The following is a 23,316-nucleotide window of genomic DNA, read 5'->3' as shown; positions in this document are numbered from 1 at the left end:
ATCACAGACTTTTCCTCAGATACTTCTACTCAGTTGGCCATTTTAGAGCGAATCCACCTGTTTTCCCCGTTGCTAAAATGCTAATCTTTGCACCAGAGCTACTAAGGCAAGAGTCCACCTTGCTCCCACCAGCTCTGCAATGTAGAAGGCAGCTCCGGCAGCTCCGGCAGGGAGTGGGGTTGGATAATGATAATGTAAACCACTGTCAAACAACCTGCCAAGCTTGCCAGAGCACTCTGCAACAGCATTTCTAACATACTTAACAGCCTGAGATCGATCTACAGGAGCATTTCAGATGTAATCTCTTCTTTGGAAGCCACCATCATCCATAGCTCCACGGAGCCATATAAAATACAATCAAAGTCCAAGTCAGACAAAAGGTGGTATTTTGCAGTTATTTCACAGAAGTATAAATGATTGCACAAGGTGCAAATAGGGTACAGCAGAGACCCGACATGCTCCCTGTCCAAGGATAAACTCTGAATTGTTACACACTGTTTGCCCGCAGGCAGGTTTTAACTTAGATCATTCCTGTACTTTAGACAGGGTTGAAAAGGTTTCTTTGTTTCCCTGAGGAACAGATGAATCTTCTATAAATAACCCTGTACAAGGTTCACAAATGCTGTCTGAGAGCTTTCCCCTTTTAATGTAACAGAATATAAAATCAGATTACCCTTTGCCAGTTCGTTCACCCTCCCTCTAAAACTGTCAGTAGTAGGAAAAAAAGTTGATATAAAGGATTGGTGAAGAACAACTGCACTCGTGCATTATATGCAAATGGTCTTATGCTGTTAGCCAGTGATTTCTTACCTTGACTATAAAAGCAATTTGCAAAAAGTTCAGGTTCAGCCACAAAAACCCCTCCACCCTTAACTCAATTTATCACTTTGTTTTCTCAGACTGCACCTAAACACATAAAACAAACAAACAAAACTTAACCCGGTGCAGATAGATTAAATAACACCTAAGTATCTCAGGATATTGATTCTGAACACTGCTAAAGCCCTAACATTTTTCCCTTCCTGCCTGGCCTCCAAACAATTGCCATGAATCTCTAGCCAGGGGCTGCCTCACACCTCCCAAATCCCACAAAAGCTAATACATTACTTCATCTAGGAGATATTGAGGCTGCTCTAAACAGTTGTACTTTTAGACATGCATGCATATATTTGTGTATCTCAGCTCAGGAGCACCTGATTTTCCATAATCTGTCACCTGGCATAAACAGTGAAAACAAGCCCTGCCAGATTAATAGCGGAAAAGACTCAACTGCTTAGCTGGATCACTGTGGGGAAGGAACGCTGCAAAGCCGACTTAGCTTCTGAGGCCAACGAGTGATCCTGGAAACAAGGGAGCTCAGAAACATGCAAGGAAACCTTTCATCCTTTTTTCTCATTTTTCTCCCCCTGGAATAACTCCTGAACACTTGCTTAAGTGACACTTCTGCCTGCCATGAGCAGCAGAAGGAGGCCTGTGCCAAGTGCCAGGCTGGGAAAGGGAGCAACTGTTGAGCACAGATGTAACTGCCAAGGCATTTGAATAGTGGTAGGCAGAGGTGGGTTATCTCAAAGCTGATGATTCACTCATCGATTACTTTTAAAAATACATTTCCATTAGCACCGGAGAAGGTGTTTCCTCGGGTGTGGGCAGCTGTGGCCCACATTCCTTGTGCCAGCATGATGGACCATCAACTACCTCTGTCAAAGAAAATAGGGAAAGGCTTAATGGCTAAATGTTACAAACAATGACCACAGATATTTCAGAGAAATTTATTTTGCTCTATTTATAAAGGTTATGAAGGATTCTAATTTCTGTTTTCAGCCTGTTATTTCTTTACCCAGTACACTTATGATAGCTGTGATGGGGATGTCTGTGGCAAATGACAAGATAGGGCAACAAAACATATGAGACATGTCCTTGTGTTGGCTAACAAATGTAGGTTAATTTTAGCAGGAAGTTAAGGTGCTCAAGGAGCTGGGCTGTGGAAACAAAGCTGTGATTTTTCTTGTCATATTCTCTCACATCATTCATCCCTGTGCATGAAGCTTCTCTGCCAACAGTGGAAATGAGTGCTGAAGCCAAGCGAAAATCATGGAAGGAGTTGAACATGTACAAACATCACACAGTGACCTTAATGCAGCTGTCAAAGCAATCTACCAAAGCAAGTGTTGGGTTGGTTTTACCTGTAATGAAGCAAAAAAAGAGGCAGATTCCTTCTAGGTGTCCTCAGGCATGTGAACACTCAAAGAACAAAGTAGTGTTCTACTTATTTCGGCAGGCACTGGGATATATATGATACATTCAGTAATGCATTTAAGTCTTTAGGAATCTGTCTAGGTTCTTCTCATTTGGCTAAAAGTTGCATGTGCCCTATTAAATACAGTTGGAAAAGGTTGCAATATCTTTTGGGCAGTGTTTTTTGTCATGACAGAATATTATTTTTTCTTTGTTATTGGGAAAATTTGAATATAGAATCATAAAAAATAATATCTGGCAATTTATTATTATATTTTCCAGTATCCAATGTATTTTCCACAGTTTGATATTTTTACAGAAGCAAAGTCAAGTATGACCCACTTTTGAGTAAGAAATAAAAGGGGAAATGCAGTAGACTTGGCACCTCCAAGATGAAAGCATCAACACATTCAGTTATCTTTCAGTTTGCATCTGGCCTGCAGTAAAACTAGTAATCTCCTGTCAAAGTGATTTTCTTGGAAATTTCCATCACAGATTTGGTTTTGGAGAAGTTATCAGCATTTTCTGGACCCAAACTCTGCAGTGATTATTATCTCATATAAACAGCCTTTACAGTCATGTTATTAACTTGCTAAATCAAACATGTAATGACAGCAGAAAAACAGGAAATCCTGTCCTTGCTATTTACTCCTATGCTATCCCCCAATGAATAATAAAAGCAGATCTAAGAATTGTATGTCATCTTAGGTAAAACCCACAAAAACCAGGATAGCAGCATGCATTGTTATAGAAACTGCAACAAAGTATGTTCCAGCACATGTGCAATCTTGTCAGTCAGAATCAAGTTAATGAATTTCCTCTGACAGCTACTGGTTTCTTTTAGTATCCAATAAATCAGGAGGAAAGCAGTAATACCATGCCACTGGCTGAACTCTAATTTTGTCTATTAGTGCATTACATTTGGTGTCACTTGGTTAAGATTTAGATCTGAATTGCACCCAAATTCAATTTCTTTGCATATGACTGCATTAATAATCTAATGTGATAAAAGGTCATTAGCCACTCTAAGATAATTAAGTGCTAGGATTATTTAAAAAATCAATCAGGGACTAAATCTGTAGGGTTTTTCTTCTGGTAAATCACACACACATTTAAAATCTGACTTAATGTGAGAATGAATAATATATGGAAAGCATTAAATCAGGGAGGTTAAAAGTAAAGAGGTTAAAAAAAAAAAAGCAGAGTAACAAACCAACATTAAAATACCCAGCAAATAAGCCCTTAAGTGCCTGTCAATAATATGTGAAAACAGAAATGGCATTGTCATTGCTGATATGAAGAATGGAAGTCTCATGCAGACAGTGGTAAAACTGCATTTGAGATTTCAGGGATTACTGATGATATTTTTCCAGTTCTCAGTAGATGGCACACACGGAAACCTGACTGTGGTGAGAAGGGCTGAAATGAGCATCAGGCTGGAAGGCTGTGGTGGTCTGAAGAGAGACACAATGCTCACAACCAATTACATCAAGTGAGGTCACAGGGAGAACAGGCTCAGCCAAGCTCTGTTACATGTGCACGTGTTTATGGCTGAGTAGGCATTTACGGAGTGTTTGCATTTAATGTGGGGACACACACACAAAGAAATTCTACATATGCCTGGTTTTAAGTTTCCTAGAAAAAAATTAGTTATGAAAAAAGGAAAACAGAGAAGGTATTAGATGAGAAAATTAACAGTATTAATGAAAATTAGGATGTATGTCAGAAGACTTCATTACATGCTGTTAAGCAGTATTTGAAATATTAAAATGAACAATTTTATTTAAAACCTTTTCTGGAAAAGGAAAGAAAGATAATAGTTAGAAGTAGATAGCAAACATAAATATGTCAATAAAAATTACCACACAAATCCAAAGAAAATTCAAGCCTAGTAAAATGAGGGACAACAGAAGGAAATCTACAGTAGAAACAAGAGAAAGTAAAGCTGCAGGTAAGATCTGGTGCTAAATTAATAGGGGAGTGCTAATGTTAGCTACAGTATTTGGTAAGGTTTGAAAGGATGTATTTACATCTGATCAGGATTGTGGATAATTTGCTAGGCCAAAATGCAAATGTAAGTTTTAAACTGCATTAATAAAAATTCTTTAAAAAAATAAATATTCTAAAAGGAAGGGAGAGAAATAACCTCAGATAAACTAGCTGAAGAGTCTTCTATCTCGCTGTTAATCATTGTTAATAATTCTGAGCATGCAATGGAAGTCCTCCAGTGCTGGACTCAAACCACATGTTTGACCCCATCAGATATAAAATGTAAAATATGAAGCACCATCAATAGAAAAGAAATATATTGATGCTCACTAATTTGGTTTTAGAAACAGGACTTGGCAACCTCAATTCAGGCTGTACTCTGATGAACTTCAATTATAATTGGGTTTTGTAACTGTGCTGATGTAATACACTTCTATAAGGTATTTAAATTAGTCTTTCATGGCCTTCCAACTAATATAAAATAACATTACATAATATAAATGTGGTACTTGGGAAAGAATAAATGCTGTATGGCAGATCTTACAAAGAAGCATCAGAAACATACATACTTGACCTTACCATAGGTAATATTTTTATGGGCATTGTGGAAACAAATACACAACCACCCAGTGACTGTATTTGCAGATGCTGGAAGCAGAGATGAAGAGATAAATCATGATGGCAATGTAGATTGCACAGCACAATCTGCATTCCAGGATAAATTGGACCCATTCAGAGAAAGCAGATCCTGAAATGTCAAGTGCAATCTCTTATATCCAGGGGAAGAAAAAATGTGTGCTATATTTCTGGAAGATTAACTAGTGGCTGAACACAACCTGGCAGCAGGTTGGAGAAGCATCTTGCACTTCCCTGGTAGCTCTGCTATCAAAGAAGCCAAATTACTTCTGATGAGAAAAACAACAGTATAAACTGAAAAATAGGATATTTATTGCATTGGATTCACTGCTCTTAAATGGAGAGCAAGTGAAAGAAACTCCGCTAGTGCAACTTGACTAATTTATTTTTCTTATCCAAGGCATAACATATATCAAATAACCTGTGCCCACAAATAATCTGCACAAGGACAAGGGGATAATGGAAGGGGATGAGAAACAGGGCAATGTTTCCCAAGCACAGGATCAGGGATACATTCTTCTGGTGTAACCTGGGCATGCATATAATGAGCACTGCTGTTAAACCACAGGGCATTTTCCCACCCACACAGAAGCTGTGGTTTTACAGTTGAGGACACACGTTGAAGCACAGCAAGGGATGTTGACCCTGAAAAGAGCACACCAAGTTGCCTTTCCTCTTTGTTCCCTTGTCCTAGTTGAAAATGCTAAGATTGTAGAGGATTTCCTCATATGAGTTTCCTGTCATTTATGGAAGTCAGAAAGAGGCAAGGATTTCCTACTCCCAAAAAGGAGACATTACACCATGCACGTGTGTCAGGCAGCAGTGCTGTTGCCTTCAAATGTGAATTTTAATTTCAGCAAGCTTATTTACATCATGACCCTTCATCTATTTACCTGATTTTAATGACACTATTATATGAGAAAGTAATCTGTGACAAGTATGTTATTTGGTGTAACTTTCTAAAACCTTAATGTCTTAAACTTTGTTAGAGTGAGTCATACAATTAATTAATTGGGTAAGGTCAATTGAAGTAGACACACGGTGCCTGATGAAAGCATGCATTGATGTGAAGCTGGTTTTATAAAATCATGGTATAATCTCTAGCTTCTGCTTGTACCTTGAGAAACTATAGTTCCCCCAGGGAAAACCCTTGTGAATAAGAAAAGATGGCTGAAAAGATAAGCCATGTAAGTACTGATATCTTTAATGGCTAGGATTTTAAGAGAAGTGATTTCATAAATTAACAAAATCCTTTTGTTGATTTATGAAATCACTTTTCACAGCAATGTGGCAATACATTGCCCAAAATTTACTTTTTGGTATCAACATTTAGGAAAACTTCTGAAACTTCTTCGGTATTTTGATTTCCCCATTGCTCATATTTGCCTCAAGCTCTGATCCTATCTGTTGCTGTGGCTTCCACACAGATTCACTGACCACCCTCAAGAGGACCTTCCCTCCTGCCTGTCCTTCACTTACCTGCAGAGTATTGCCCTGTCATCCTCATCTAACTGTGATTTGAGTCCAATGCTTTTTCCTTGCACTATTGTCCTTCCAAATCCAGCTTTCTTCATCTGTGTGGTTTTTTCTCCATCCTGTGTTTCCTTACAAGTTAGTGACCCATGTCTGCTGGCTTAGCTTTCTAGATTTGTCTATTGTTTTGCCATGCAGCATTTATTGCCTGACTGGGGAGTGAAAGCACTCACTGCTTTCCTGATCTATTTGAAGTAGAAATTATTTGCAACGAGTAAATTATTTTCCTCCATGCGAGAATGCATGCTTGTCCAAATGTTCAATTTTTCTGTGTATCTTCCCTGCAATTTCCTCTGAAGAAACTTTTCCTGGGAAAGAACCAGCAGGCCTGAGCTGGTGCCTGGCTGAGGAATCTGGACAGTTTGATTGATTCACCAGGCTGGGCTTTTGGAAAGTGAACCAAGTGAGTGAAAAGAGGCCCTGGGGAATCATGAATAGGAGGGAAAGGGGAAGCAAGCTATTCCAAAACTTCAAATTGCCTTAGAAGGGCATGGTCACAGCAACCACACTCAGATTAGTGACATTACACCTCTTTGCCAGGCTCAGCTCAGGAGCATAAGATGACTTTGATGAAGTATAGTAGGTGTAGAACTAACAGTTAATTCCTGCTCCTTAAGAAATGACCTCATTAATTTTTTTTCCCCTCAAACTGGGACAAGAGTTGAAATTTTGAAATCTCCTACCAGCTGGGGTAGAAAAAGTCAGGAATGTGAAATACCTTTCTGAATTAAACAGAATTAATAAATGCAAAAAAATTAAGCAGGCTGTTTAGAAGTGATTGGAAAGTTTGGATTTTACCTTGCCATGTCTGGTATAGGACACAAGACATGGAAGAAAAAGTGATTATATCCTCATTCAGGGCTTTCTAATTTGGGAACCAGTATTGTCATGCTGAATCTATTGCACTCCTTTCCTTCCTCCATTACCCTTCCTTTCCAAACAGTAAAATAATAATTATGCATTCGATTCTACTTCTTAGGAGCGAGGATGGTTCTCTCATGCGTCTGCATTATGCATTGCTGGAAGTTGCTGGAGTGGAGTGCTCTGATTTTTTTTATCCAATTTGAGCCCATCTCTTCCCAAGCTGAAGCCTATATCCTTACAAAAATATAGGAGCAATCATGTCTTGCACACTAAATCCAGTGGCTTCTGATATAATTCAGATCAGAATTCATTCCTTTGTGCTTCAAATTATAATGCAGCAATTAAGATGTTGAATAATATCATAGACTAAAATATGCATGATGGCTCCTAAGATAAATAGTATTTATTTTTAATGCTGATCTTATTCAACAAGCACTATGGTTGAAATATATTAAAATGAGAAAACCTTATAGATTTTACAGGCTATTTGGACAGTTTCATATTTCACTAAACTTTCTAGGCACAGAGAATAAGAGGAATATGTAACTATAATGTTTCCCAAGAGCATTTTTGATAATGTCATTAGTAAAAAAATTATAACTCTCTTGAGTAGCATTTCTCATTTGCTTTTCTCTTCCACTTCAATCACTTTTTTTTTTGCAAAAAAAAAAAATTTATAGTGACAGAGAGTCTAAACAAGGCACTTTCTAGGAATACAGCAAATTCTATTAACTCGAACCCCAATAAAAATTACTTGTTTGGAAACACTACTTCTCACATCTTTAAGCATACAATTAAGACAGTTTAAAAAATTTCTGTCAATTCATTTCCCTTGTGATGGGACAGATGAATCACATCTACTTGACTATTGCAACTGGTAAACTCTGTCAAGCTCAAAATGGCCCTTCTATGCCTACCTGTTGTTTCCAATGTATTGAAATATATTTTGCAGTGAAAACCTGAACTGCTGATTCAAAGATGAAATTTTTTTAAATGACAAGGAAAAGTTTGTTTAGACTTTTTTATTTGTTGATCTCTTAAATGTAGTAAAAGAAGTATGTTTGTGGAAGGATAGAGAGGTGATTCTAATCATAGGAAAGACAGGAAATCTCAAATTGATTGTATTCCCTGGAGTAATATCTGGTGAACAATGGAAAACTGATATTATCATCTCACAGCATTTTATTATTATTTTATGACTTTGCTCTACATAGCACTGTATTTATGTATCGAAAATCCTCAGAAAAAATACTCTTTGTGAACCAGGAAAATACTGATTTCTAGGTGAGAATCTACTGTTTGGTTAATTTTCATCTTCTGTGTCCAAGAGTAATTACTTAAATATGTTGAACCTAGAAGGGAAAATCTGGTTGGATACAACAATAATGTGGTACAACTCTCTTTTAAGGAAAAAAGATGAGAAAAAAATGTAGTATTAAGATGCCTTGGTCAATTCCTCTCCATAAAGCACATTGCCATTTGACTTAAAAAAAAAAAAAAAAAAGAAAAAGAAAAAAAAAAGGATTCACCTCAGGTGAACAGATATAGTTTATTCATGAAATCACATATCCACTTGCATTTCCACATTCCCAGCTGTCATTTCTCTAATTATTGCTCCAGTGACGGTTTTTGCCTTTATCTTTCTACTGCTTAAATTTAACGTCACTCTGATAGCTAAGCTCAGTGAAAGCAGAGTGGAATCTGAGGAACCAGATTTAATTAATCAGTTTTAATTCATACTTTCAGTTATTTGTTTACATTTATCTATGCACACTGTAACCAGTGCTTGCCTCCCATCTAGTAAAACACACCTGCTTGCTTTGGATCACCTAAAATCAAAGCTGCACACTACACACATACACTAAGTCATAAATACTGCAGCAGACACCTTGTTCTAGGGACACATTACATGTAGGGCTTTTGCATGTGACTAGGACTGCAAAGATGGAACAGCTTTGGAGAAAGCAGTACAAATGTTGCCTACAAATGAAGAACCAGTTTGTTAGTCCTTTGTTAGTTTAGCGACTCAGTTTCAGGAAGTGGCCGGCAACAACCCCAGGAGTTTCCCTGAAAAAGGGACCCCCAGAAGACCATCTGACTACAGTATAAAAGAAATGAGCAGCTAGGATGACAGACTTTAGGTGGAAATATCTGAGATAATTAGGAAAAAAGAAGTATGAGAGTGTGTGAGAGAGTGCGCGTGAGAACTTCACTTTTTCTTACAAGGATAGTGGTAATATTTATAAATGTCCAAAGTTTTGTGGTGAATGGATCCAAAGACTGTGTTGCTGAGTTTCGATACACTTGTTTTACTTAATTTCTTCTTCTTTTCTACTTGTCTCTGTCTTTTGTTACCAGCAAAGAATAGAAGATTACTGCTAATCCTGGGCGGATTGGTGGGGGGGTGGTACATGGCTGGTTCTGGGGAACAAAAGAGAGGTTATATAGAACGATTACTTTGGAATTCCCAGCCAGAACAGGATCACCAGGAGCTACTCCTAGCTCTCTCTGAATACCCGGAGCTGTTCACTGTATTATCAAGAGCTGTATTATCATGCCTGGAAGGAGAACTGCATGATCACCGACTCCCATCCCGTGCCCATCAAGGGCATTGGGATCCCCAGTAGTCAGGGACAGTGTCCCATTGATGAAGGAGAGCAGGAGATTGATCCCTGCTACCACCTTGAAGCATGGCTGGGCAAACCTTTCCCATTAATCCTCGTAGATTCAGATCTGACCTTCTGCTTCAGCCAACAGACTGTCCAGAGGATCACCTGGACCGTGTCCCAGCCACCCTGGCCTTGATACACACTTGAGGCCCCTGGAGCAGTTCTTGCTGCTTTGCTGTCTAAAATCTTCCTTCAGAACTGGGTTTTGTCCTTGTCTTTTGGGAAAGGACAAGCTGTGTTGATTCAGCTTAGGAGGAGTTCCTCTTTCTTCTGTGCATGTGTTGTTTTTCCTTTGTCTTGCAAGCTGCAGAAGGGCATTTCATGAGCTTTTCCTCATTTGTGGAAGGCAGTGAAACTTAGAGGGCAGATGCAGGAACCACACTTCCCTCTGGCAGCAATTCGTCTTCCATACCAGTGTCTGCTGACACAGATGACCACATTGCTCACATTTGTGACGGTCATGACCAAATCCAAAAGTTGAAAAATCAGGGTCCCAGATTAACCTTGAGGAGTTACCACACAACAGCTAACTGGTTGTAAATCCATGTTGGTATCAAACTTGAAATTATTTGTATTGCTATGGTTTATTAAAGAAAAAAAAAACCTCAACCGACCAATTCCACCCCTCCAACAGATAGCTTCTTGTGTGATCTTAGCTAAATTTTAAAATTTTCATTTCAAGTTATGCTGCAGAGGATTGCTGTGAAAAACATTAATTCTGTAACTCAGAAATTTGAACTGAGCGTAAATTCAAATGTGCAGTTGAAGTTTGCAAGGAGCTGGGAATCCATGTTGTAAACTTTCAAGGACCTAGTTTAACCTGTAACTACCACAGGGAAACAGCTACATCCCATATTTAAATGACTACAAATGAAAGTATTGGATTCAGCCTGAGATCGCAGCTCTTGCAATTCTATATTCTTTTTCCTCTGTTTAAAATCTACATGGTAATACAAATATGCTATTAACAGATGCAAAAACCCTTTCAAATGAACTTCCTCAGCAGTAGCTGAGTTCAGCAGAAAGATCTAGCTGCATACAAGAATTGCAAAACTTACAAGTTCAGTAAGCTTCCAGCCCAAAGGAGTACAAGAGCACAACTGGCAGCAGGAAAGAAACAGCAAAGGGTAGAGGCTAAGCAGTTTCAGCTCCAAATTTTACAGTCATGTTCTGGTTATTCTTACAATTGAAGCAGTGGACATGCTCTCATCTATTATTGACTTGCTTACTATTTGTTCTTTTTTCTATTCCCTGATTAGGCCTCCCCTGTCACTTTCCATCCTATAATCTCTGACTTCTGTTCAGATACCATTTCCTTTCATCCACTGCTTTCTCTGCAATAACCAGAGAAACTGGTTTTCAGTTAAATAATTCAGATGGTTAAAGCATGTATTTGTGACATTGTATTATCCCTTTGTATTTCTGTCCACTGTCTTTCCTATCTATTTGTACATTGTCAGAATCTGGCAGCAAAATGTTGTGCACACATTGCCAGACTTAGGGTGCTACAAGTCACCTATTACATTCCTTCTAATGAATCTTCTGCCTTGTTAATAAAGGTATTTGAATCCTAATTGACGGCCCCAATTTTTAGTAACACATCTGGGATACAACACCCTGAGCTGCTGTGTTTATTGGAGATGGAGTTGTTCATCCCTCTGCAGTACTCCAGGCAAGTCCCAGGCTGCATCAAAAGGTTCTCAGTCACCACCCCTGGAGGTGTTCAAGAAGTGGCTGGCCATGGCTCTTGGTGCTGTGCTTTAATTGACAAGGTGTTGTTCTGTCAAAGACTGATGATCTCAGGGGTCTTTTCCAACCTAATTGATTCTGTGATTCTGTTACCTTGTCTTAGGAGAGCAGTCCATGAGATGTAGAGCAGCATTAAACTAGCGTGACAAAACTGGTCCTGTAGACAGTGTGCTACTGGGAGAGATCATCCAAAGACAGAGACATTCTGAGCACCACATTTTTAATACTGGGTAAAAAGAAAATGTGTACAACATGTCTGCATTCACAGAGAATAAATTCTGAGCACAAAAATATAAGTTTAGAGCTGCCATAATAAAAAATTCCTCCAACACAATTACAATTAAATGAATGATTTGTCGTTCTGTAGTGGCTACTGAAGATTGGTAATAGCCACATGAAATCTGAATCTCTGCCAGAAATTTAAATAAAAATTTGAATCTTTGACAGAGGGATGTGATGATGGTCAGAATTTTAAAATAATTTTTAACCTCAAGTCATGTGTGCATAAGATCAGGAGTTCTGACCCACTTCACTCTACTGGATATAACTCTAGTGTTCAGAAGTAATAAATCAAGAGGAATGGGAGACAAGCACCATTTTCACAAATTGTCTGGGTGGAGGTCCTAGTTTTAAGTATCTGTGAAAATATGATTTTTGAATAGCTCTGGGGAATTTCCAAATGTGGATAAGCCATAAATATTGTGGAAGTCTGCTTTCCTCTTGTTCTAATAACCTATGAAAGCAAAAAAACCCCTTTTTTCCTGCAATATTTAGTAGCTTTTAGATAACATTCCCAGGACCCAATCGTGAACAACAGCAACTTGTATGGACTATAACATTTTTTTTCCTTACTGCCTACATGAAAAACTACTTTTTCATTCACAGAGGATGGGTTATGGGTTTTTTTGTAATGTTTACAAGCCCTGTCCCTGGCAGGGTGTTAAAAATCAGCCCTACTACAATACTACTTGTTTGTAAACAACATGTTCAAAATCAATTATTTCGCCATGGATTATCACTGTTGTCTTCCAAACGACTTCCTTCCTCAGGTGACAAATGCAAAAGGACTTTGGGTGATAATCCTGCTTTAACATGCGAATCTCAAAAAAAAGGAAAAGGAGCTATTTAATCCCATTTGAATTTCATGCAAACAACTGAGCGGTGACAGGTCTGCCAGAGAACACCCCAAAACTCCTGAATTTTTAGCAGAGTCACCGAGTGGCTCAGGTTGGAAGGGACCACAGTGACCATCTGGTCCAACATCCCGGCTCAAGCAGGGTCAGCCTGGAGCACATGGCACAGGATTGCATCCACACAGTTCTCGAGTATCTCCCGTGAAGGAGACTGCAAACTTCTCTAGAAAATCAAAGCAGATTCACTCACACAGTAAAGAAGCTCTTCCTCATGTTCTAGTGGAGCCTCCTGTGCATAAGTTAACTATTCTGGGGGGGGGTTGTGTGGTTTTTTGGTCATTTTATTTGGGATAGTTTTTCTGTTTTTATTATTGTTGCTTTTTTGGGGTGGTTGCTGTTGTGGGGGTTTTGTTTCTTTCCTTTTTTTTTTTTTTTTTTTTTTTTTTTTTTTTTTTTTTTTAATAAAACTGACAGAACTGCTTTCCTTTGAAGGAGATTTTTGGGGCCAAATCCCAGCTCTTGTCCCACCACAAACCAGCGTTCTGGTGCCAGGAAATCCCCCAGGACAGCTGCCCACCACTCTGTGCACAAGGATTTTGTTTAATACCATGCTTTAATGGGCAAAGCTTTAAAAATGAAGCTATTTTGCCCAGTTTGAATGTCTTGCATACACTGACAGATCTGCCAGAGAACACCCCAGCAACTCTTTGCTTTTCAACAGAGCCTCAGAATTGTTAGGGTTGGAAGGGACCTCTGGAGATCATGTAATCCATCCCCCCTGCCAGTGCCAGGTTACCTGGAGCAGGTGACACTGGAATGTGTCCAGGTGGGTTTTCAATGTCCCCAGAAAGGGAAACTCCATGTCCTGCCTGGGCACCTGTTCCAGTGCTCTGCCACCCTCAATGGAAAGCACTTCCTCATGTTGAAGCAGAACTTGTGTTTTAGTTTATGGCTAACCATTCATGGGTTGGATGTGTGTAGTTTTAGTCATGTGTGGGGTTTTTGTTTTGGGGTTATTTTGGTGGGCTTCTTTCCCCTTTTTGGTGATTGTTTTTTATTTCTGTCTCTCGCCCCCCCATTTTTTTGGCGGGGGGGGGGAGGGTATAATTGTTTTGCTTTTTTGTTGCTATTTTGGATATTTTTCTTGTTTTGATTTGGGGTTATTTTGGTGGTTTTATGGTTGTTGCTTTGGGGTTTTCTTTGTTGTTTTGGTTTGGATTTTTGTTCTTGGTTTTCTTTTTAATTCCCCCCCCCCCCCCCCTTTATTTTTTGTTTTGGAGTCATTTTGGCAATTTTTTATTTTTTTTTTTTTAGTTTTTTTTTTTTGGTTTTTTTTCCCCAATTTCATTGTTTTGATTTGTTCCGTCGTTATTTTGACGCTTTTTTGTTGTTGCTTCGGGGCGCTTTTTCCCCTCTATTTTTCTTGTTTTGGAGTAATTTTGGCACTTTTTGTTGTTATTTTTGGGCTTTTTGTTTGTTGTTTTTTTGGGGTATTTTTTTTTTTTTTAATAAATCCTTCAGCGCTGTTTTTCCCGTTCCTTGGCCAAAGCCCCCTGGAGCATCCCATAGCCCCGCGCCGCCCGGACCGCACCAACTGCCCGCTCCGAGGGGGGGAGGACTTTGTTGTGCGTTCCCGGTCCCCCCCTCCGGCCGGCCACCGTCGCCTCCCCCTCCCGGCCCGGCGCCGCCCCTTTGGCCAATCACATGAGCGGGCGCGGGGGCCGCCGGGAGCGGGCGCTCCCCGAGGGGCTCGGCTGAGGCGCAACATGGCGGCGCTCGGCGGGCGCTGAGCGGGGCCCGGGCGGGAGCCGTGCACAGGCAGCGGCCAGGGAAGGAAGGAGAGAAAGAATAATCCGGAGAATTGCGGAGAAAGGTGGCGGGGCCGTCTCGGGCGGCCCCGAGCGGCGGCCATGGCCCAGTGCGTGCAGTCGGTGCAGGAGTTCATCCAGGACTCGTTCGTGCCCTTGGTGGCCGCGCTGTGCAGCGAGGAGGCGGAGCGGCTCACCCGCAGGAACAACCTCAGCTTCGCCGAGCTCGTCAGGCCCTTCTGCCGCCTCACCTCGGAAGGTCGGTGCCGGCAGCGGAGCGCGTTGTTTACACGGGGCGGGGGAGGCGGCGCCGCCGCTCCCTTCCGCCCGCGGCCTCCGGGGGTCCCGCACGGCTGTACCTGCCGGGGCTGTGCCCGCCGGGGCTGCGCCCGCCGGGGCTGTGCCCGCCGGGGCTGTGCCTGCCGGGGCTGCGCCCGACGCCCCTTCCCCTTCCCGGCCGCCCGGGCGGGTGTCACCGGGAGGGAGCCCTGACGGGCTTTGAGGAGACTCGCGTTTGCCGGGGTTGGCGCAGGTGACAGCTGTTAAGTCAGCTTAGTTTGATTCGGTCTGCGGAACCGGGGAAGTTTGGTTTCTCCTGGAGACATCCCACGGCTGAAGAGGAAAGTATCTGTAAATTCAGCTCTTCCAGACGGATTTTTGTGTTCCATTAAAAGCACTGTGCTGTTACCTCCCTAGTGCTCGTACCTGACTCTTGCTGTAGACTCTGCTGGGTTTCACACTTGCCGTAGCCAGGCGTTGAAAGTACGGCCAGTCTTTCAGAAACATTAATCGTGATTTTAGTTGCCGGGCTTTCGTTTCTCTTGCCTGTAGCTTTATCCTTTATGCTTTTTTTTTTTTTCTGTTTTTTTTTGTTGACGTTTCTGTAAGACCTGTGCAGAGAAGGAGTGGGAATCGAGCTGCTTATGTGGCAAAATGACCACGTGAAGCAGCAGGAAAACTGGAGCTTGACCACTTAAGAGAAACAACAGGGTTTTTTAGCTGTGATGCTTTAACTTACTATCCGGAATTTGTTTGTTTTTAATTTAGATAAGCTATGCATTTCAAGCTGCTGCTCATAACAGTAGTTTGGTGAGAACTGCTTGTCAGAATAGTTGCTGCAATGACATTTGTCAGATTTGGTTTCTGACAGACATGTAGCTCAGACTGCAGCCTCTATATGTCATATGTTGAGGAAAGAGTGCAAGAAAATGAAGCCTGTACTGTCATTCTTGTTGTATTTTTGCATTTCTCTCTTAAAAATGGCAGCAGCTTAAAAGCTACTTTGTGTTAAAAATCTGCCTTAGTTTTCAGGTGAGTCTTAGTAACTTATCAAGTGTAACTTGTTCATAAATGTTTTCATTTTGTTTAACAGTGCTTATGAATTATGTGAGAATGCAGCAGAGATAAAAACAATAAATTCAGATGCTCGCATCTTTAGAGTTCTGAAGTTAATTAGCCTTTTAGTGAAAGGCTCTCAAAATGCATCTAGCAAGCAAAACCAGGCAGAGTATTCTAAATGAAGCATTCACTTGGAAGGTTAATTAATTCACTTAGTTGCAACTATTTTGGTCCAATTATTGTGACAGTTAAGAAACTTGCAAACCTGAATTATCCTCAGTGTTCCCTGAGTGAAAGTTGGCACAGTGGGTTTTGTTGCACACTACTTTGTGTGTATTCTGATCCAGCAGGCCACAAGCCTGACTCCAGTTCCTCACTCCAGGAGTGACTTCCTCTTCCTACTGCCTGGAAAAAATGTTAGTGCATGCTGACTGTCAGTTCTTGTGTTAGAAGCAGCATGTGTGAGGGTAAGGGCAGAGAGGAAGAAAGGCATGGGTAAATGTTCTGATTGTGGTACAGCAGAATGTGTGTACATGACATGCTCTGTGTTTTACTGCTTCTTATAATGTTACTATTATTATTCTCATATTATTTATGGTTATGACATTGTGGTGATAACTATTCTGGGATTCTGTGAGGAGCAGTGGCCATAAGCTAAAATACAAGAAATTCTGCTTCAACATGAGGCAAAACTTCTTTCCATTGTGGGTGGCAGAGCACTGGAACAGGCTGCCTAGGGAGGCTGTGGAGTTTCCCTCTCTGGAGACATTCCAAACCACCCAGGCAGTTCCTGTTACCTGCTCCAGGTGATCCTGGCTGCCAGGGAGGTTGGGTTAGATGATGTCCAGTGGTTCCTTCCAACTCTAACACTTCTGTGATTCTTTAATTCTGTTTTGATGTCTTCATTTCTAAGTACAACGTTTCTTAAGGGGGTGTGAAATGCTGTCGATTTTAAACTAATTGGTCTCTCTTTACTTCATTGAATTTGTAACAGAAGATTGGATTGATTAGTATTTCATCCCTTCAGAAATAAGCTGTCCCTTGCTTATGCAGATGTTTAAAGTACATTAATAGCTTCTTGAGTTATTCTGTAATTTGAAAAGCTCAGTCATGGATTTGCTACTGCATTTTTAGAGTCCTGTTACAATACATGTTTTTGTCTGAAGTTAGGCATTATGTAGCTTATGAACCAGCTGAAGGCTGTGTGTTTGTCAGCCTTCTTGCTTAAGAAGCAGTGCAGGTAGGAAATTAATCTACTGATGTATGTGCAAAGCAATTCTGATAAACAGGAACTGAGCTGAGCTCTCTGCTGTGCATGTGTCAGTCATCCTTCACGTGCTAACAGAGATGAGAAGGACCAGAACACAGTGTAATCCTTCAGGTAGAGTGAAACCACACACTGTTGAGGTTGCTCAATTTAAGGAGGCCAGATTCTATCTAATTCCAAGTAGAACCCCACAAAGATATGTAACGTAGACACAACGGGAGCACCCTTTGCACAAGTCAGTATTTAATCTACTCATCAACTTTGGCCTATCAGTGACTTGCTAATATTGGTGTAGCCAAAAATACCCTTGCAATACTCAGCAAACTGTGATGGTAGAGTGTCCCAAGCACAGATTCAGGGTGCTCTGTCCTTTAAATTTCAGCCTCTTGACTTCTGTAAGAAAGTCACCTCCAGTTAGTGAAGGAGAAATGTTTAAAAAAGTAAAAGGACAGCTTCCCCAAATTTTCAAGTTCTTTTAGTAAGGAAACCAAATGTATACTGAGGATTTTATACCTTCATATTTATTCTCTAAGTGGCTGTCTTTCTTAACTGTTTTGTTAGTAACAACTGATGCCTGATTTAACAAGTGTTTGCACTGTATAGATTGTGTATATAGGAAGGTTTTCTTTAAAATAGGATCCTGTTTTTAAGACTCTAAAAATGCTTGTGAACTAATACTGTCTTGGTGGGAGGAGGATTGCAGTACACATGTCAATTAGCAAGTATCACTTTAAGATAGCATTGGTTACTCTTAAATCAAAGTGTTTGACCTTAACACACAGAAAAAGAGAGCTTCTGATAACTTTATCTGATTCTAAACCTTAAATATGTGCAAGATGTAAGGAGGTATAATGGGAACACTGTGCTTATTCAAGCTTAGTGTGGTGTTAGGAGTTCCTTGTCATGTGTATCTGAGCATCTTCAGCTTTTGATGAGAAAGATACTGTTCTAATACATGATACTGCTACCAGTTTTGGCAAAGTTCCTTTCGAAATTATCTTATAAACATTTGAAGAAAATGTATAACACAAGACACAAGACATGTCTTTTTTTTTTCTTTTGTATTAAAACTTTTTGGGGTTCTAAGTATGTCTGTTATTTCAGTCCTTGTCATTAAACATATGCCAGAGATGTCATGGAAGTGTGCTTGCTCTTCATTATTATGGCTGTTATGTTTAGGGCAGACAGCAAGGATGAGTTGTAGTGTTGCAGCTGTGCTGGTGAAGGCAAACTAGTTTCCTTGTTGTTTGTTCCTGCCACTTCCTTTACATCTGATAATTTCAAAATAGGGTTGATAATTTACCCATGTGATAAGATGAAAGAAGCCCCATCCAAAACAACTGCTTCAGCTTTCTGATAGAAATGCTGAACTAAGTAAAGTTTAGCCAGCGCAACTGCCTTTTCTGGTGTTGGTAAAGCCTTATGGTATGTGAGTTCAATCTGAAACTTATAGCTGAAAAAACCCATACAATTTTAGGTTGTTTTTGGCAGGATGAGTTTTCTAACCTGCTTTACTGTGTTTTCCCATGAGCTTGAGTGCTGGTAAAGCTTGGGAGTGAATATGTGCTTGAGGAAGGTAGAACTATGTGAGTCAAGATTTGAGCAACATTAGAAATCTGTTTTAACATTCAAAATGGATTGTGAACACATCTAATGTGATCTGACTTTAGCTATGTACTTGGTACTTCTGAAGAGGCTTGTGGAGAAGGTGTGGGGTGCTTTCCAGGCTGGAGCAGATTGAATACTCAGTTTTAGACCTTTATGGTGTGAATCCTGTAGTTAGTTGAAAGATGAAGAAAACACTAAGAAATTTCCTTTGTGCTACCTTTTCTATGCTCTACAGGAATTTGTGAAAAAGCATGCAGAGGAGTTGGGCTGTGCTGCGTGGCACATGGTGGCACCAGGTGGCTTAGGCAGCTGTAGTCAGTGTGTCCTGCCTGCACTCAGTCTGGCTTGCTTGGGGGGGTTGTAGTTTGAAATAGGGTGAAATTACATGAAAAATCACAGCAGGCCCAGAATTGTAATGAGTGTTGAAAATGTTGTGAACAGTTTTTTAAAACCAGATGGCTTTAGGAAGCAATTTTCACAAAGATTCTACAAAGGAAGCTATAGCTAAAAATCATAGAATGGTTTAGGTTTAAAGGGCCCTTCAAGAACATCTAGTTCTAAGTTTACCCTGCTGTGGTTAGAGTTACTTTCCATTAGAACAGGTTGCTCACATCCCTGTCCAGCCAGGCCTTGAACTGTTCCAGTGTTAGGGTATCACAGCTTTTTTGGGCAACCTGTTCCAATGCCTCACCATCCTCATGGGAAAGAATTTCTTCCCAATATCTGATCTAAATGTGCTTTCTTCTTTCAGTTTTAAACCATTCCCCCTTGTCTTGTCACTACATGCCCTTGTACCTCTCCAGCTCTCTTGGAAGCCCCCTGCGGGTACTGCTCTAAGGTCTCCCCTCTTCTCCAGGATGAGCAACCCCAACTTTCTCAGATTGTCTTTTAGGATATGTTAATTTTGGATGAATGAATACCATGTTTTCCCTGTCAAGTTACTTAAATGCTATTTATTTGTGTGTGTGAGATTTCTTGGATTGCTGATTCCTTGAAACATGATGTGTTGGGTGAAATCCATACATGTTTCCTATGGCTTTTCCATGAAAGTTGATATGTTCTACACAGGAGGGAGTGAGTGTATCAGTGTAGGATGTGCATGTACTATGTTGGATGGAGTGGATATTCTTACCAGCTAAGATCCTATGCTATTCATTAATCAGTCTGCCTAGATGAGCCTAATGTTGAACATCAAGTGATTTTTTGCTACCACCTTCCCCCCCTCCATTTTTGGTAGTCAAGCATTATGGACTGTGATCTAAAATTGATGATGGAGAAGTTTAATGGAGCAATCTTTAAAGAGAAAATGTGTTGGAAAAAGACTAATTTATGACAACTATTTTAACTGTCTGTCATACTCCTCAACAAATCATCTTCTTTTTCCTTTTTAGTTCACATGAGAGATCCTAATAATCAGCTTCACATCATTAAAAATTTGAAGATCGCTGTCAACAACATCATTACTCACCCACCTCAGCCCGGTGCTATTCGGAAACTTTTGCACGATGTTGTGTCTGTCAGTCAGCCTGCTGAAGGACTGGTGGCTAATGTGATCACAGCTGGAGATTATGATCTCAACATCAGTGGTATGTAATGCTATTGTGCTTTTCATAATGTAAACTGGAATTGGCTGAGAGGTTTCTAGCCTTCATTTCAGCTTTGTGGCATGTACTAAAATTATTCAGAGTTGCAGTTTTGAGACATTGCTTTTACTGAAACCTTGGATTTATCGAGTAGTTTTGGCTTTCTGTAATGCTGAAAGAGTGGTTGAACTGAATTAATAATTTTAATTTTCCTGGTATTTTAGTTCTTCTCAACTTCTGTGAAGTCATTATCTTAATGTAGCCATTAGCGATGCTTTCATTGTGTAATTTTCTTGTTACAAAACTGATACAGTGACTTGTTGCACTTGGCTGAATAAATGTCAGAACTTGATGTTGGTATTAATGTATGGCTTTATCTTGAAGTTAGTTATCCTAGCTTCTTTTATTTTTGATGATAAAGTCATAAAAAGTTTAAGGAAAAAGGACTGTGAGGAAAGGTGTGTGACTCCTTTGATTCTTCGTCTTTTTTTTTTTCTTCTGTGGAACTTGTGCTTCATATTTCACTGTCAGAATTACTAGGGTATGCTAAAAATGTTTTTCCTCAGATTTCCAAGTGATGAGGTATTGTGAATAATGCTAAATGACACCTGATCTTAGGAGCTGAGAAGATTGAACTCCTCCCAATTAAGACCCTAATCCATTAAAGCCTCTGAGCATGTACTTAATTCAAAGTATGTATGCACTGCCCTATTTAAACATGCGTAATTTATTGTATTTAAAGTTCATCCTGCAGTGAAGAGTTTAGCTCTGCTATAGCAATAGACTGATAAAACTTTGTGGGAATTAGTGACTGATTTTGCTGTAGTAAATTTTTTTTTAATGTTGATAATGGAAAAATGGCATAATCTCATGTCTTGGATACCTAATTTACAAGGTACGTCTTCAACTTGACGTCCCGTGTTGGTTATAAAGCAAAAGAACGTGAGCCTGGAATTTTCTTGTTTTTGAGATGTGTTGAAAATCCCACATTTTGTAAAATTTCTGTGTCCTTCTTTATAGATCACATTGGTGAATTGCTGTTTTGCTATGAATTTTTTTTTTTTGGATGGAAAGTTTGCTTCAATTTTAGAGATGGAAAGACCCTAAGAAAGCAGAATGATATCAGTGAGGAGACTTTTTCATGAGGTTTTTTCTGACCTTAGTTTAGAAGTGAAGTTTGTAGTTACAGAAGCAAATATCTCTCCTTTTGTTTTCCATATTTGCTGCTGGATCCTCAGATGTACAAATTACTGTGTTTGACTATCTTTTATCTCTCAGTGATTAGGTTCCTATTTCCATTCACACTGGCTATATGCTTATTTGACAGGAGGAGAGGTGTCCAAGCTGTTTAAGATCACAAAGAAGGACAAATTCATGTAGTAGCTTTGTCATTCAGTGGAGCTCTGTGTCACAAAATACTGACAGTGCTGTTGATGGAGGAGTTTGTATCCCATTACAGCGTAAGAGAATATGAAGAAGAACCAAGTAGGGTTTCTTTATGCTTAGATGGATATGAGTATTTACTAAGACATGTAGGGTATTTTTTTTCAACTTTCTTAGAGCATCTTATTCAAACCAAGGGATGCATTCATTCCTGACAGCAGAACATAATCATTTGGCATGGCAAATGGGAAATGTTCCCATCAGTTCTTAATTTGTTCTTTTTTGGGAGTGAATTAGTTTTCTAGGATAATGATATTAAAAGATATTTCCTTAATTTTAATGGTGATCAAGTGCAGTCTGTTTTGAAGAAAGATAAACACTGTTTAAGAAGCTGAGTTATGTTTCTGGCGCTGGGGTCATAATCCTGCTCTTTTTTTGATAAAAGTTTTGGAACTGGTGTGTTGTATTGATTTAATTGTTTGTAATCCTTCTTTGTTACAGTTTTGTTTAATATTCTTATAGTTCCATAATCTGGTGCTGGGAGACTCATTTGGTTGCTGTAAAGTTGCTTGTGTTCAGCCATGCCTGCTTCTCCCATGTACTGGTACATGTAGAAAGTGAAGAAAAATGATCCCATTAAAGAACTAAATTATTTGAAAGAAGGAAAGACTTTTTTTTTCCTACTAAATCAGTTCCCTGGCTGTGTTTGTTCAAGGCTGCATGCCATAAATGCTGGCATGAGGCATTGGAGGAATATGTTGAGTTGAGAGTGTTGGGGCAACCACTTTCAGCAGCTAATGTATTCAGGTACTTTTAACTAGTACTGAGGCTTGGAAATCTCACAAGTTAGTGCCCTAGATTTAGAGTGTCTTCCATCTGGTAAAATAGAAATAAAGTGTAGATACAACTTAAGTCTTTGCTACTTGATAGAATTTCCATTTTTGTTTGAGCCTAGAATTGGGCCTGAACTAGAAATTAATATTGATTTCCATTAAAGTACTCTGTCAAACGTTGAGAAGCTTGAAATATTCATGATTAAGGTTAGCTGGAGTCAAATCTCCTCCTTGCCTCTCATGGACGTGCATGGTGTAGATTTTTTTCTACTTCACGCTACCAGAGTGTAAAAGCCAAGAGTGTGTTTGCATCTGACCCTTTTTAGTATAATAATATCATGTTTTTTCTATCAGATCGCTCAGTTAAGGCTAGTGTTCCTTGGTACAGTAATTGGAAAGAGACACTGATGGAACTGAACACATCCACATTTTATTCAGGTATTTTTTTGTGGTTGGTGCTGATTTGCCAAATTGCCCTTTACTCCTTTTCCATGTGCCCCATCCACCTTTCCTTACCATCTGCTACAACTGTTCAGCACTTTTCCGGACGTAGATGTGTGTGTTCCTCCATTTTTTCCCCCTAACTGAAAAATCATTGGTGGTGGTTGTTTTAATTTGTCTTTTAATCACATTTCTACTCCTGTTAATCAAAATCATTTGGTCTTTCCATACAATCAATAAGGGTGGT

The 23,316-nt window shown here is 39.8% G+C and overlaps 1 protein-coding gene across 4 annotated transcripts in view; it reads left to right on the top strand.

Moving 5' to 3' along the window:
* Nucleotides 1-14,556: 14,556 nt before the first annotated feature.
* Nucleotides 14,557-23,316, top strand: part of TRAPPC8 (trafficking protein particle complex subunit 8) — a 52,422-nt gene continuing 43,662 nt past the window's right edge. For 2 of the 4 annotated variants that reach the window (XM_058029712.1, XM_058029704.1), the window contains exons 1-3: nucleotides 14,557-14,875; nucleotides 20,221-20,415; nucleotides 22,983-23,066. In XM_058029712.1, the coding sequence (XP_057885695.1) occupies nucleotides 14,719-14,875; nucleotides 20,221-20,415; nucleotides 22,983-23,066 (436 nt within the window). In that variant the 5' untranslated portion in view covers nucleotides 14,557-14,718. The remainder of the gene's footprint in view (nucleotides 14,876-20,220; nucleotides 20,416-22,982; nucleotides 23,067-23,316) is intronic. The other 2 variants (XM_058029723.1, XM_058029719.1) reach the window with 1 other exon arrangement.

The sequence above is a fragment of the Melospiza georgiana genome, chromosome 1 (assembly GCF_028018845.1).
Source record: "Melospiza georgiana isolate bMelGeo1 chromosome 1, bMelGeo1.pri, whole genome shotgun sequence".
NCBI lineage: Eukaryota > Metazoa > Chordata > Aves > Passeriformes > Passerellidae > Melospiza > Melospiza georgiana.
Note: the sequence above shows the minus strand (reverse complement) of the source record. Positions and strands in the feature narration are given on the sequence as shown.